At 42.4% G+C, this 16,086-nt stretch overlaps 1 protein-coding gene across 2 annotated transcripts in view; it reads left to right on the top strand.

Annotated features, from left to right (window-relative positions):
* LOC147608961 (alpha,alpha-trehalose-phosphate synthase [UDP-forming] 1-like) overlaps window positions 1-14,888 on the top strand; it is a 70,054-nt gene extending 55,166 nt beyond the window's left edge. For both annotated transcript variants that reach the window (XM_086788816.1, XM_086788817.1), the window contains exons 16-17: window positions 14,033-14,131; window positions 14,227-14,888. In XM_086788816.1, the coding sequence (XP_086644942.1) occupies window positions 14,033-14,131; window positions 14,227-14,766 (639 nt within the window). In that variant the 3' untranslated portion in view covers window positions 14,767-14,888. The remainder of the gene's footprint in view (window positions 1-14,032; window positions 14,132-14,226) is intronic.
* Window positions 14,889-16,086: the final 1,198 nt, after the last annotated feature.

The raw sequence follows: 16,086 nt of genomic DNA, 5'->3' as shown, positions 1-16,086 counted from the left end.
CATGAGTGACACAAGGTAAAACTTAATCATGTATTAATGCTAAGCACATAAGAGATTAATGCTAATCAAAACTTAGCAAGACACAATAGAGAAGGAGATAGAGACCTTTTCTACTATATATTGCAAAACATGCTATATTTACAATAATCTTCACTTAGATCTTGCTTATGCATACCTATATACTGATGCATACAAAGATGACTTGGTGATGCATAGCTTCTGTATTGGTTGAGATGCCTTGGTTGTTGTTGGCCTTGGTCTTGTCTTGAGAACCTCGGTATCGGAATGCCTAAGAATGACCTTTGACCTTCCTTTATATAGGGAATTGATAGCAAGTAGTATTCAGGTCCGCTCAGGCTTTTGTGATGCCAAAAAGTCATGAAAAGGCCCTTTATTGTGTTCTTATTGTGCCCAACTTGTATTGTAACTATTGGTCCATGTCATGGGCACCTATTGGGCTGCCAAAAGAGCTCCAAACAGGCCATACTCTACGACGTACTTTGCCTAGAAGGTGGCTGCAAGTAGGAACCATGTCCATGTGGCACTCACATGAGTGATGCAAGTAACACTCACCACCTAAAGAGCCATGCCCATGGGGGTGTGTATTGGCAGGTAGGAGTCTTGCCAATTGCGCTTGGAAGGATTTTGGAGATGATGTTGAGCGGGGAGGGAAGAAAGCTTCTTCTCTCGCTTGTGGCTACGTGGGGAATGCATCATTTGTGTGAGGCACTGGGTTGGGGGACTTCACATAGGGCTTACGTGTTGGGTGGATAACTTTGGTCTCAGACATTGTTTTCTCGTGTTTGTAGTGGCCACTCTTTGCTAGTAAAGAGCTAAAGCTTAACATTTCACAAAAATAGTAAAATCAACACCTAAATATGTGCAATAGTACTCTAAAAAGACTTTAAGAGCCAAAATAGGAATCCATAAGCGTGTGATATACAAAGGTTGTGAATGGTGTATGGACCAATTGTAAAACTAATAAAAAGAAAATGTAAAGAGTCAAGCTTCCCTTTGTATCATCCTCAAAATCCTCTTATGTCCTCATCATTCGGCTTCTTTGATTTCTTTGATTTAAGGGGAGAGCTAGACCATGGGTCAATCGGATTAGGCTATGATGTTGCAATACTCGTCTCTTCGCTGCTGCACTAGCTACTAGCACCTATTGTTGATGCATGGGATTGTGTCACACGAGTTGGTGCCATCATTTTCTCATAGAGCATAGATGTTTGTTTGTCTTGAGGAATCCCTGACTTTTTCTTGATGTCGATCTCTTTCACGTTCATGAGAATTGAGAAATAAGCAATTAACATTATTCAATGTTGATATACATACCTCTCAGCTGACAAGACAATGCATTGATTGAATGCTGAATCCCGTCCATTAACTCATATAAGAGTCCATGTGTGCGTTGCCCTCTATGCTAGTAATGTGAAGAAAGTAAAAAATTGCATCTAATGACGCTCATAATCAACTCAAAATGAGCTTGAGATTACATTAATTTATAGCTCAACTAGTAAGCATCTAGATCCATGATCATCTCCATGAATATCTCTATTGAATCTTCACAAATCACTCAATGGTAGCATCCGTTGGGTTCTAATTTACCCACTCTCCCAAAGTGGAGGTGTTGGCATGTTATTTCAGTACCCACTCTAAGCAATTAGAAAAACAAATCTCCCCAAATCACTCCCATCTCCACAATCGAACTTTGCTCACACACACATCCCATACAATTTGGCATTGCAATGTAAAACAACCATACATTAACGTGAAGAAAGTAAAAAATTGGATCTAATGAGGCTCATAATCAACTCAAAATTGTTAAAATATTGCATCTCTATTTATGTTGTCGTGGAGTCGTGTCGGCCTGTTTCCTACAGCCGACTGCTTCATGCACAAGTATATAAAAGTTGCTCTCTTTTATTCATTCAATCATCATTCATTGCCCTATTTGCTGGCTCTTGTACTCTGTAATCTCAAGCTAATAAAGCTCTAGTTCTTGCTTGCAATCTCTTTCTCTCTCATGTTTATTTGCTTCCGCTTGTGCACATTCTTTCATGGTATCATATGCCTAGGCTCTGGCTGCTGCACAATCTGCTTCTCTCCGTTTTTTGCTTCCCTAGATTCTCCAGGCTATAGATCCTTCAAACAGTGACTGCGTTTCTTCTTTCTTAGTTGCGTTTTTTGCTCCACAAGCTTTCCAACTGCTGTCGGCCAGCCCCCAGGCTGCGTTTTCTTCCACAGAGGAAAGTGGAGGAGTTCTAGTTGCAAATTCAGCAAGTGCATCAGACAAGTGGCACATCAGCTCTTCTCCCTCTCTTTGCTTCGGCTTGTGCACATTCTTTCAAAAATGAGCTTGAGATTACATTAATTTATAGCTCTAGTAGGAAGCATCTAGATCCATAATCTATTGAATCTTCACGAATCGCTCAATGGTAGCATCCATCCCTCTCAAAGTAGACATGTTGGGTTCTAATTTACTCACTCCCAAAGTGGAGGTGTCAGCATGTTATTTCAGTACCCACTCTAAGCAATTAGAAAAACAAATCTCCACAAATCACTCCCATCTCCACAATCGACCTTTGCTCACACACACCATATAATTTGGCATTGCAATCTAAAACACTCCTCTTCAAGAATAACATGTGCTGCATGTTGGGAAAAGCATAATTAGTGATAATGCAAGCTTAATGTGAGCATGGAGTGATGAAAGAGCTATGGTGGTTCAAGATAAGCCATGGTGGTCACATGAGCAAAAGTGTAATTAACTAGTACTTAATCAAAGATTAAGAGAACATAATGACAGCACAATAAGGAGCATCACATAGCATATAAATTCGTGTTTTTCTCATTAGGAGGGCCACCATTTTATAGCCAAAGTGTACATGGTTGAATGACATCATTGCTTACATCTCATCAAGAGCATCCAAGGCCATCTCCCCCCACATGGCTCCCTAGAATATAGCCTCCAGAGAATCTTCAGAAACTCGCCTACTTCAAGTGGGGTTTGACCCTTTCATTCACCTAGATTCTCTTCATATTACATGGTCTTTTACATTTTATTGTGTGCCTTAACCTTAGACCATGACATTGATCATATATTCCAACACCCTCCCTTGATCATGGCATGGTATATTGCCCTCCCTTGATCCAAACATTACATGAAAGAAAAAAGCTTAACTCATAAGGAGTATAGCTCTACAGTACATAAAAGAAATTAGCATTGCTCATAGGGAGCATAGCTGCTACATTGCGAAAAGAAAATAGCATGACATGAAAACATTCCTACATGAAAACATTCCTCTCCCATACCCCATCATCATCATAGCATCATCATCATCATATCCATGGGCATCATCATCATTTGTTGGTCATGGAGACCCAACTCCCCATCAATCCCCCCTTGAGGGCTACATGGCCTACTGAGAGATATTGTGGGCATCATAATAACACATAACCTACATCATCGGTGGTTAGAGGTGTCCATACATAAACATTTGGGTAAGATGACGGGGAGAAAACAGCAATTAGGGTTTAGAGATCATTCATGGGAGACATACACAGAGAAGCAAGGGAGAGAGAGAGAGAGAGAGTTGTGGGGATAAGTCAACTCATGAAAAGCATGAGTGTGTGACTCCCCTATCACACATGTATATTGCACTAGTACACATAGTGCACTTAGTACATTAAAAGTACTAAGTGTACTATGTACTATAACTTATGGGCTTGTACACACTATAAGGGTGGGCATAACGCCTTTACCCCAACAACCTCCCACTTAAAGGCAAAGTGCCCTTAAGTAAAGGAAAAGAAAAAATCAGCATGTACATGATAATATACAAGGCCATATCAAGGCTGAAAATGGCCTCATCCAATGCCCATCAAGTGTCTGCAATGAGCAAACCGCTCCGGAGGCAAACTCTTCGTCAACAGATCAGCCGGGTTGTCATCCGTGTGAATCTTAACAAGCTGAATTTGCTTGTTCTCTATCACCTCTCTGATGAAGTGATACTTCACATCCACATGCTTCGTCTTTGCATGAAAAACAGGGTTCTTTGCCAACTGAATGGCACTCTGACTGTCACAATGCAACAATGGAATATCCCCTGTATAACCCAAATCAACCACTAACCGAGATAGCCATAATGCCTCCTTGCAAGCCTCTGTGGCTGCAATATACTCGGCCTCTGTAGTAGATAAGGCAGTGCACTTCTGCATCCTGGATATCCATGACACAGCACCTCCTGTGAATGTAAATACATAACCGGTAGTAGACTTCCGGTTATCTGGATGACCGGCATAATCCGAATCCGTGTAACCATGCACTAATGCATCCTGTTTGCCAAAGCAAATGCACAAATCCTGTGTGCCCTTCAGGTATCTCATGACACCTTTCACTGCTTCCCAATGCTTCTTGCCAGGGTTGGCCATGTATCTAGAAACCACTCCCACTGCAAATGCAATGTCTGGCCTAGTAGCAACCATGGCATACATGAGACTGCCACAAGCTGAAGCATACGGAATCTTGGCCATATCAGCCCTGTCACTATCCGACTGTGGGCTGTCCTTAGCACTGAGTTTCACATATGGAGGCAAAGGAGTACTAGCTTTCTTCCCCCCGTCCATATTGAACCTCTGCAAGACTTTGCCAATGTATTCCTTCTGAGACAAATACAACACATGCTGATTTCTGTCCCGAAGTATCCGCATACCCAAGATGTGATTTGCATCACCCAAATCCTTCATATCAAAGGTTTCATGCAGCCTCTTCTTCAAAGCATCCATCTCTTTACGAGATTTCCCGGCAATCAACATATCATCAACATACAAAATGAGAATCAATAGACTGCCATCCAAAGCTTTCTTGGTGTACAAGCAGTGATCTATGTCACTTCTCCTGAATTTCTGAGATTTCATGAATGTATCAAATTTATGATACCATTCTCGTGGTGCCTGTTTGAGCCCATAAAGACTCTTTTTCAGCTTGCATACAAGCTTCTCCTTTCCACTCACTGCATAACCCTCTGGCTGCTGCATATATATCTCCTCATGGAGATCACCGTGAAGAAAAGCAGTCTTCACATCCATCTGAATCAAGTCCAGATCATCATGCGCAACCAAAGCCAACACAGCTCTAAGTGTGGTCATTTTGACCACTGGAGAGAAGATCTCATCAAAGTCCACACCATATTCCTGCTTGAAGCCCTTAGCCACTAATCTGGCTTTGTATCTTGGCTTTGCATCTGGTGCAACTTTGAGCCTGTATACCCACTTGCATGGCAAAACTTTCTTGCCTGCAGGCAAAGGCACCAACTTCCAAGTTCCATTTTTATGCAGAGAATCCATCTCTGACTTCATGGCACGCTCCCATAGAGCTTTGTCTGCCCTCTGTAAAGCCTCTTTATAACATGAGGGCTCCCCACAGTCAGTAAGCATCAAATAGTCAACCCCTGGAACAAACCTGTCAGGGGCTCTGGAGGGTCTAGTGGACCTCCGTACCCAATGACCATCATTTGCAGGTTGCTGTCCAGCCTGCATATCACCCATTGGTGGCTCCTGTTCCATGCCATAAGGCTGAAAAATCATGCCCGGTATCTCCTCTAACTGTGGTATATCCATAGGGATATCTTCTGCCATCCCTGGCTGTCCATTTGGACCATTTTCAGCACCATTTAAGGGCTGGTTTTTCCTGCTGTAATGGCTGATTTACAGCCCTTTGTTGTTGTCCATGATGTCCATCATCATCAAAGATGACTCTGCCAGGCTCCTGTTGCCTTGCAGGCTCCTTATACATGCATGTTTCATCAAAAATGACATCATTGCTGCGTATGATCTTTCTATTTATGGGATCCCAAAGTCTATACCCCATTTCACCTCTGTCACCATATCCTAGGAATATGCATTTATGAGACTTAGGATCAAGTTTGGTGCGCATTTCCCTGCGTATGTGCACGTACGCAACGCAACCAAACACTCTCAAGTGCTTGTATGACGGAGGCTTCCCTGTCCATACTTCTTCTGGCACTTTCCCACCAAGCCTCGTGTTAGGTGACCTGTTTATAAGGTGAACGGCTGTCATAACAGCTTCAGCCCAAAAACCATGAGGTAATGCAGCATGTGACAACATAGAACGGACCTTCTCCTGTATGGTCCTGTTCATCCTCTCTGCTGTCCCGTTTTGTGGAGGATCATAAGGAGTAGAGAGCTCCCTCTTGATGCCTTTAGCATCACAAAAGTCCTGAAACTGTTTGGACATATACTCTCCACCGTTGTCGGAACGCAAAGCCTTCAGTGTTTTGCCAGTTTGATTCTCAACAAGAGCAACAAACTTCTGAAACACTGAGAATGTATCACTCTTTAAACGAAGAGGATAAACCCACACCTTGCGTGTGGCATCATCAATGAAAGACACAAAGTATTTTGCCCCTCCCAAAGAAAGCTGAGGCATCTCACATACATCTGTATGCACAAGCTCTAACTGAGCATCTTTCTGTCCAAGAGCTTTCTTGTGGGGGCACTGTAGTTGCCTACCATATATACAATGCTCACAAAACTGAAAACTTGAAAACTTTAGAGAAGGCAAGTAACCCAAACGAGACAATTGCTCCATTCCCTTGACACTCATGTGTCCCAACCGGCTATGCCACATAGAAATTTCCGGCAGCTCGGTTGCATTTACATTAGCATGGTGACAAACACCTGCATGCATGAAATAAAGAGTGTCCACCTTAGAGCCTCTGGCAACAACCAGTGAGCCCTTACTAATCTTCCACTTTCCACTACCAAATGTGGTAACATAATCAGCATCATCAAGCTGTCCAGTAGAAAGCAGATTCTTCTTGATCTCAGGAACATGCCTGACATCATGGAGCATAAGCTGTGAGCCATCTGAAAATACAAGCCTCACATCACCTCTGCCAAGTATCTTGCATGCATGGTTATCACCCAAATAAACCACTCCTTCATTGCCAGCAGTGTACCTGACAAACAAGTCTCTGCAACCTGTGACATGAAAGGAGGCACCTGAATCAATGATCCATGAGTGCATACCATGACCACCTGTAAGAAGTGAATGGGCATCAAGTGAAGACGTAAAGAGGACCTCATCCTCACTGCCACCTGCATGTGACACATTGATTTCTTCAATCTTGACTCCACTTTTGCCCTTTGTCTTTGCATCTTTGGCTTCATCTTTCTCTTTGTCTTTGCCTTTTCCCTTTTCTTTCTGATCATTTTTCCATTTGTAGCATTGCTTTTTAATGTGTCCCTTCTTGCCACAATAATGGCATTCCAAATCCTTTTTCGAGCGAGACTTGCTCCTTCCCCTTTCTTGGCTTTTACCCCTTTGCTGGGATCTCCCACGTGCATTCATTGCATTGGACTTTCCCACAGAGTTGTTTTTCCTGTTCATCTCTTCTTGAAGAAGAGCACCCTCAACATCTGCATATGACAGCATAGCATGCGAATTGCTAGTGGCTGTCCTGAATGTGTCCCAACTCTCTGGCAAAGTGCATAACAAAAAAGTGGCTTTGAACTCATCGTCCATTGCCAACTTTTGATTTATAACCTGGCTGACAATACCATTAAACTCATTGAGATGGGCTGTCATAGAAGCCCCTTCCTTCATCTGAAGGCCTATGAGTTTCTTCAACCAATACACTTTGCTTGAGGCACTTTGTTGGGCATACAAGTCCTGCAATCTCTGCCACATTCCCCAAGCTGTCTTCTCTTCACGAATGCTGAAAAGTAATGAGTCTGACACAGACAACATGATAGTAGATCTTGCCAGCTCATCCATATCTTCCCACTCTTCAGCTGTAAGAGAAGCGGGCATCACACCCCTTTCTTTGATAGGCTTGTGCTGCTTTTTCTGAAGCAACACATTGTAGCACTGGGTTTGCCAAATATCATAATTCTGCGAGCCTTCAAGCTTCTTGATGTGAAGCAATGAAGAGCTCTCACCTGTGGTTGCCATAGCAATATGCAACCTTTAATGCCTGACTCCCTGCAAATGTGCAAACACTGCACCCAAGATGTGCAAACACTGCACCCAAAGCACACAAAGTGCTTACAAATGTTCTCCCAAGCTTTATCTCCCACTGCGGAAGCAAGAATGCAACTTTTCTCCCACTTTTTGTGATGAAAACACCAAAATCTGGTTGCTGCAGATTTTGGACAGCACCTTAAATGTCCTCTTTTGCCCTTCCAAAGTACTGTACAGCAGTACTAAGCGCTCTCCAATGATGTACCAAACCTGTACCGGCAATTTCAGCAGCTGAATTTGAACCTTTTGATCACTCAAAACAATGTACAGCCATGCCAAACCATGCACAAAGCTGTGCCAAATCTGTACCGGCAGGTACAGTAGCAATAAATGCTCTCCTGGCTGTCCAAATGAGTGAAAATCAGATTTTTACAGTCACGAACACTGCATAAAACAGTCCCGAACAGAAATTGGGCAAAAGCCCCTTGACTGCAAGCTGATTTTTGAGGATTCAAGGCATAAATGTCTTGCCTGCTGCTTTGCCAAGCTCAACAAGCATACAAACTTGAAAAGCCCCTTGATTTAAGATCAATTTCTGATCATACATGGTACATTGACGCACATGAAGGCATCCAAAGTGTTCACGATGCTTCCCCCTGGCCACATATACATCAAATACATGAAAGCCCCTTGATTTACAGGCACATTGAGTGCTTGTAAGGCATCAGCACATTAACCACAGCATCAAATGCGATTGCCTGCATGCAAATCAACCAAATCGGCACAAAAGCCCCTTGATTTGCACTGCAATTTGCTGCAATTTGCTGCAATTTTGCCCAAATGTGCGATTTTTCACATCATACAGCATGTATGAGTGCTTAATTGCACAATTACATCAAAAGCCCCAAATTTCGACATCCAATTTCCTGCAAATTGATCCTGATTTGACCAATTTCCTGCAAATTTATCCTGATTGTGACCAATGTCACCCAATTTTGCCAATTTTGCTCAAAAATTGAGCAATTGGGCACCTGTATCTGCTCAATTGATTACTGTACTTGCTCAATTGCAAATCCCAAAAAAAAATTGAAGCAGAATACCTTGTATTTTTTTGATTTACTCTGATTTGCAGGCGGGTTGTTGAATTTGGTGCTGCTGCAGAAAGATATTGATGCTGCTTCACTGCCTACCAAGACAGTGTTCACAAATGGCCACCAACATTGGATTGAAAGTGAGCTCCTCTGCGAGAGCTTGCAATTCTGCCAGCAAATGAGCTACCTTTTCTTCTTCCAAGCCTTTTGTGTCCTTAAGCTCCAACACAGGTGGCTCACGTGGATGGGGAAGAACGTTGAATCACGGTGCAGTCACCTCCAAGAGCACGTTGTTGTTTCGTAGGAGTCGCAGCCTTCTCTTGTTTCGCCTAGCGCCTGCTGCCTACCGTGTAGCGCTATAGTAGCCAACGCCGCCTTCGCTTAGTGCTCGCTGACGTATTCGCTGTCTCCGCCTACTGCTGACGCCCGCCTGTGGAGCTGCCTTCGCTACACTCGCCTAGCGCCTATACGCCCAGCGCTAATGCGCTTTGCTCACACGCTTCCGCTGCTGGGCAGTCTATCCTCTTCGTCAGTCTTCGCTTGGCTGCTGGGCAGCTGGGGCAGCCCACGCTGATAGCTGGGCAGCAGTGGAGCCAGCCCACGCCTACTGGCTGGGCAGAGACCAGAAAAGATACAGCAGGCGAACTAGCATAAATTCAGCAGGCGACCAGCATCAATACGACCAGAACAGAATGAGAACCAGCAAAAGGGCAAACAATTCTTGATGAGAGGGAGGGGAATCGGTGACCAAGGCTCTGATACCAGTTGACGGGGAGAAAACAGCAATTAGGGTTTAGAGATCATTCATGGGAGACATACACAGAGAAGCAAGGGAGAGAGAGAGAGAGAGAGTTGTGGGGATAAGTCAACTCATGAAAAGCATGAGTGTGTGACTCCCCTATCACACATGTATATTGCACTAGTACACATAGTGCACTTAGTACATTAAAAGTACTAAGTGTACTATGTACTATAACTTATGGGCTTGTACACACTATAAGGGTGGGCATAACGCCTTTACCCCAACATAAGAGAGGGCATAAACATTGTTGGCTTTAGAAAGCCCATTCTGCATCTACCGCTTCATCAAAAGAGGTAGTAACATTGTTGCATGCTTGAATTGCTTCTTCGGAATCATTCGAAGTGCTTGCCATATTTGCCTGGTTGGTGTAACATTTGTCGGCGAGGTGACCTGGCTTTCCACATTTAGTGCATATTCGCTTTGGCTTGTCTTTGTGGTAGCAATTCTTGGCAAGATGTCCTGTCCTTCCACAATGTGTACATTGGAGTGGTTTGCCGGTTTGCTTTTGAACAAGGTATGCCTGGTTTGAGATAAGATCAATGGCTCTACCTTTCAACTTCTTCTCTTCTTCCAAGAGAACACTCTCTATTCCCTCCAAAGTGGGATCCTGCATGTACTTTAAGGTCGGCATGAGTGTATTATACTCGGATGGCATTGACTTTAGGAGGATGGCTATGGCATCACTCTCCTTGACTGGTTCATTGATGGCTTCGAGCTGGGCCATCAAGCTCTTCATGGTGTTGATGTGAGATGCAAGTGTCTCATCAATCTTGTACTCTAGACTGTAAAAGTCTACTTTGAGACTGATTTTGCTGTGGAGGTCTTGAGTACCAAAAGATTTATCCAGTGAATTCCAAGCAATTTGTGAAGATGTTCCATTACCAATGTAATGTATATAACTATCTTCAACTCCAAGGATAATGAGAGCTAATGCTTTCTCATCCTTGGTTTGCCAAGAGATTTCTCCTTCTCGTGTGGCAGGTTTAGGTATAGTACCATTGACTATGCCCCAAACTCCTTCTTTCATTAGTAAAAACCTCATTTTGACTTGCCAAGTATGGAAGTCATGACCGTTGAATTTCTTGATGAAAGAGGATGATATGTAAGTTGACTCCATGATTAGAACTGAACAATGCAAAATATTAAAAGCTAGAATCCCCCATCACCATATAGATGCATGAAATTACTCAAGAATTCCCCAAACCCATAAGCCTTTGCATAGTGATAATAACTGGGCCTAGACTTGATTTTCATCCTAGGTTTTCTAGTTTTGCTTTTGGGTTTCAATGATTTCTTGATATAATCTTCATTAGATGATTCAGCATCCGAATGCATGACTACAAAGAGATATTCAACTCAATATGCATATTAGAATGTCATCTCAATAGATAATTACTATTAATTATATGATGATTAGTGGAGATGATTAATTCAAAGAGGAAAAACTGTCCCCAAAAATAGAGTGAGCTTTGAGCAATTGAATGAAGCTCTTCCCAAATGAGAAACATAAAATGCTTTAAACTAAGTGAAAACCAAGGTATTGGCTTTAAGCTCAGCACTCAAACATGTCAAGATGTTGCTTCAATCTCTGTAAATCTTCTCTGCAACACAGCATGTACTGTCACTGATAAATTAGTTCAAACAGCAGCTACAGTGGACCATTGCTCATGAAAATCAACACGTGGGAGCTTCATAGCATCAATGTTATGCTCACAAGAGGAATTAGCAAACCATTCATCGTACGGCGCCAATTTGAGGAATTTCACTGCGCAGAAGCGTGTTGTTGCAGAGCTGATTTCACCGCGTGTACTTCGTGGGAGCTCAAATGGAGCTAGGCGTAGATTGCGCCGGCTGTTAGCTCTCTTTTGAATCAAAAAGCTTGAGATTTGATGGACTATAGAGCTCATATGAAGCAAAAGACCAGCAGGGGGTGCATTGAAGCTTTAATGGAAAGCTTGAAAAAATGAAAAACTAACCAATGTGGTTAATTACTATGCCTAGGGATAATCATGGCTCTGATACCATGTTGGGAAAAGCATAATTAGTGATAATGCAAGCTTAATGTGAGCATGGAGTGATGAAAGAGCTATGGTGGTTCAAGATAAGCCATGGTGGTCACATGAGCAAAAGTGTAATTAACTAGTACTTAATCAAAGATTAAGAGAACATAATGACAGCACAATAAGGAGCATCACATAGCATATAAATTCGTGTTTTTCTCATTAGGAGGGCCACCATTTTATAGCCAAAGTGTACATGGTTGAATGACATCATTGCTTACATCTCATCAAGAGCATCCAAGGCCATCTCCCCCCACATGGCTCCCTAGAATATAGCCTCCAGAGAATCTTCAGAAACTCGCCTACTTCAAGTGGGGTTTGACCCTTTCATTCACCTGGATTCTCTTCATATTACATGGTCTTTTACATTTTATTGTGTGCCTTAACCTTAGACCATGACATTGATCATATATTCCAACACTGCAGTGGTACTTGTTCATTCAAGGTTATGTGGCATCCACGTGCAAGTATCATGAATGCTTTTACTACCAAGAACTCAAGAGTCAAGAGGGCCCATTGTCCTTCTCCTTGCTTTCAGCATCTTGTACTATCCTTCTTCCAACCTTGGGGTTTTTTTGCTTGCCACTTGGACGTTGTTAGCCTAGATGCCACCAAGACCCGCTTACACATGTAGGAGAGGTGTGTAAGGAAACACTCCTTTTGTGCATTAAGCGCTGGGGCAGAGCACCATCCATAAAAATTGCCTCTTCTTGCCAAGCAAGAATCTTGACTGAACCTTATCGTTCTCATTTATGCTTAAGTGTAATCTTTTGGAAGATCTTAACTTTTGTGACAACGTCTAACTCGTCACAACTGTTGGAGGAGTTTATCAATATATGCTTTTGGGAGCCAATGATGTAGTTGATTTTGTACTTAAAAAGACAACATTTAATCATGCTTGTGAGTGGCTGCATGGTAGGTGTGAAAAGGACTACTTAATGATGATGCTCATAGGTGGTCTCTTGTGCACCGATTTTCTTTTGAAGCCCCCTCCAACATTTTATGGAACTAGTACTTCTAAGAACCCTGAGAAGTATGTCTCTTAAGCACCCTCTTCCTTATTTAGAGAAACCTCTGTGTTATTCATACTTGGTAGCCTTGGGCTGAAATAGTACTTTTCACCACCTTTGGCTTCAGCCGTTTTGTGTTTAAGTCTGCACTGCTCATCATACCATTGGTTTTGGGGAATGTGCCCTACACTTGATGAGCTGGATCTATTGGAATCTACTTCAGTGCTTGATGCCGTGATGGTGAGAGGTACTAGATTTTCAAGAGTAGGAAGGACGAAGGGCATCATAGACGTAATCTTAGTAAACACTCTTCAATCTATGGTCAATGAAAACCTGTGCATGGGCCGCTGCATGCTGGTGATCAGGCTGTCTTGGGACTCGAGACTGTAAGTGTGATAGCTCCAGTAGGCAGACATTGAGTGTTCAGATCAAGGATGTTTGACACTGCAAAGGCTAGGGATGCCATCATAGATTGATATCATGACAGTCCAATTTTTTGATTATCTTGGCATTAGGTACAAAATTCTTGTTAATAGATGTTTCTACTAGGTTTTTCAACTAACTTTTCAAGTGTGTTAGATAAGGAAGTGAGGTGGTAAATCGTGGCCTAGTTGGCGAGGTCCGAGTGGGTAATTTGAATACCAGGTGCTTTGGGATCTTTGTCTTGTGTTGGTAAAAAACAACTAATGGTGGCACTCGCCAATGGAAGCTGGGGTACACAGTTGTATGTTTTGGCATTGTGGCTGAGATGCATTTTTGGGGAGCAATGCAGGAGCAGCCAGTGGTGTTTGTTGTATTGTGAAGAACTCGGTGTTCCATTCTTACATGAAGCACACTGAGATTCAGTATCACTTTCGGCATGAGCTGATCATGGATGGAGATGTTGAGCTGATGAAAATGAATGGCTTTAAGTAAGGATTGGCTGGAACCAGTGACATGGGTCTTAGCTAGGCATTCCCCTAGTGAAGGCATTGTTCTTTTTCATGGAGCACACATCTTGTAGGAATCTATGAGATTATTGTGTATGTACCGAGCTTACGCAGCAATGAAAACTTCTGACCCTCGCTGTTATCGTTTACCAGGGTGCTGCAATTGACCGCATTCTAGGAGAGATTGTACATAAAAAGCGAATAACGACACCAATAGATTATGTACTATGCGTAGGCCACTTTTTGAGCAAGGTACAACTCTGGCTCTGTGGCTTAAGAACCTCTGTTGTAACTTAGTCTACAATGTCCCCTAATACATGAAGTCCAAGCTATGTTCCTCTCTGCAGGATGAAGATATTTACACATTTTTTGAACCGGAGCTTCCTTCTGAACGGGAGCACAACAGCAATGGGAAGATCCTCGATGGAAAGGGTCTGATCGAGCAGCGGCCAGGACCCAAGGGGGGTGGTGGGGAGAAGACTGTGGCCAAAAGCTCAGGTAAGGCAAGCGGTGCCGGTGGCGGCACAATCAAGGCCAGTGCTGGTGCTGCTAAGACAAGTACAGGACGGTTGAAGGGTCTACCAGTGGCATCACCTGTGGAAATGCCTATCCAAAACAATGGAAACCATGCCAAAGGCTCCACTGGCAAGGAGAGGTCGGTTAGGGAAGATGGGTTTGGAAGGCAAGAAGGGTCTTCAGTACTGGATCTCAAAGGTGAGAACTACTTCTCGTGTGCTGTTGGGCGCAAACGATCGAACGCTCGATACTCCCTCCCATCTTCAGAGGATGTAGTCTCTTTCCTGAAATCAATCGCTGCTGGCTATGGCGGCACAGCTGGACATCCGGAAGCGCTCAGAAATGGGCAGCAGCACATCCCCTTCTGCTGAAGGCGGCTCTCTCTACATTTTCTGAATAAGTTTGTGCAATGCTCCACAGTGTGGCCATTCTTTGAGCTTTTGCAATCTTGTAGAATCCCAAGATAATAATCAAAATGGCTTTGTTAATTTTGTACCCAGCTCTGGTGGTTGTTGCAGTTATGAGCATTTGTGCACTTGATTATAATTTAGGTTTTTGGACCAAGCATGTTATAGAGGCATATACATAGTCATTTCTTACACCCTAGCATCATGCTTTCATATAATTGAGCACCTTAGCTACAAGGGCCTGCCTTTGTAGAAGGTAGGTAGCATATATTAAAAGCTAGCAATTTGCCAAAGCTTTTTTGAAAAAGCAACCTATATAAAAGAATTGGTGGCTTGTCTTTTAACAGAATTTTTAATTAAAATGACTATATTAGATCTTTTTAGTAGGCATTTCATTTACTTTTTTGATAATAAAAGTGTGCTGAGCTCATGTAGCCAGAGCCATGTTACCTCAAAGTCTACAAGATGGCCCTAATAAATGAGTTTTGACCTTGAATTAAGAAGCATATTCAACACCTTTATGCACACACATTACCTCTTGAGCACCACTTCTTGGAGTTATGTAAGCTCATCATGCTCTTTATGGAGAAACAAAAGAGATTCAGTTAATAATAACTTCAAAGGTACATTGTTCATGCAAAGCAAGGCCTCAACAAGGGTAAGAAGTTTGTTGCATATATTCTAGTCATGAATTTTAAAGTAGTAGTGTATTGCATGCATAGATATAGTTGCAGCCCTAATTTTGTAATCGAAATAATTCACACTAGTTTCATGGATGACTTATTCAAGGGGAGCATCTAGGATTTAGAAAATTTTAATATTCTATCATTGATTCTTTGTATGAACATTTGATGCAAGTAAAAACCTATTACACATTTTACAAACAATCATATAATATATAATATGCATGCTATATTATTTTGTGTGTGTTTTCTATATATCAGCCTTGCACCACGTGCCTCTATATGAGAACATCATTGCAAGATTTGGATACCCTATATAGCTAGTATCTAACCAGGGGGGACACTTCATCAATAAAACAATATAAGTCCTCATCCAAGAGTTCTTGATTGTACACAAGAATCTATTGCATATTATTCAAGATGCAAAGGTCAAGCAAAAAGCACCCAAAAAACCTTGAAAGGTATTCTCACCAACATTATTTAGGAAGATCAGTCTGATTGGGACAAGAAGCAAAACTATTGCTTTATGAGCCTACACAACATACAAAGTGAGAACCATGTAAACTCCTATTTTACTAGCCTTTGGACTAGAGGCAATAAT

Source organism: Cibotium barometz, chromosome 52 (assembly GCF_041138505.1).
Source record: "Cibotium barometz isolate CiBa-2024 chromosome 52, ASM4113850v1, whole genome shotgun sequence".
NCBI classification, from domain to species: Eukaryota; Viridiplantae; Streptophyta; class Polypodiopsida; order Cyatheales; family Cibotiaceae; genus Cibotium; species Cibotium barometz.
Note: the sequence above shows the minus strand (reverse complement) of the source record. Positions and strands in the feature narration are given on the sequence as shown.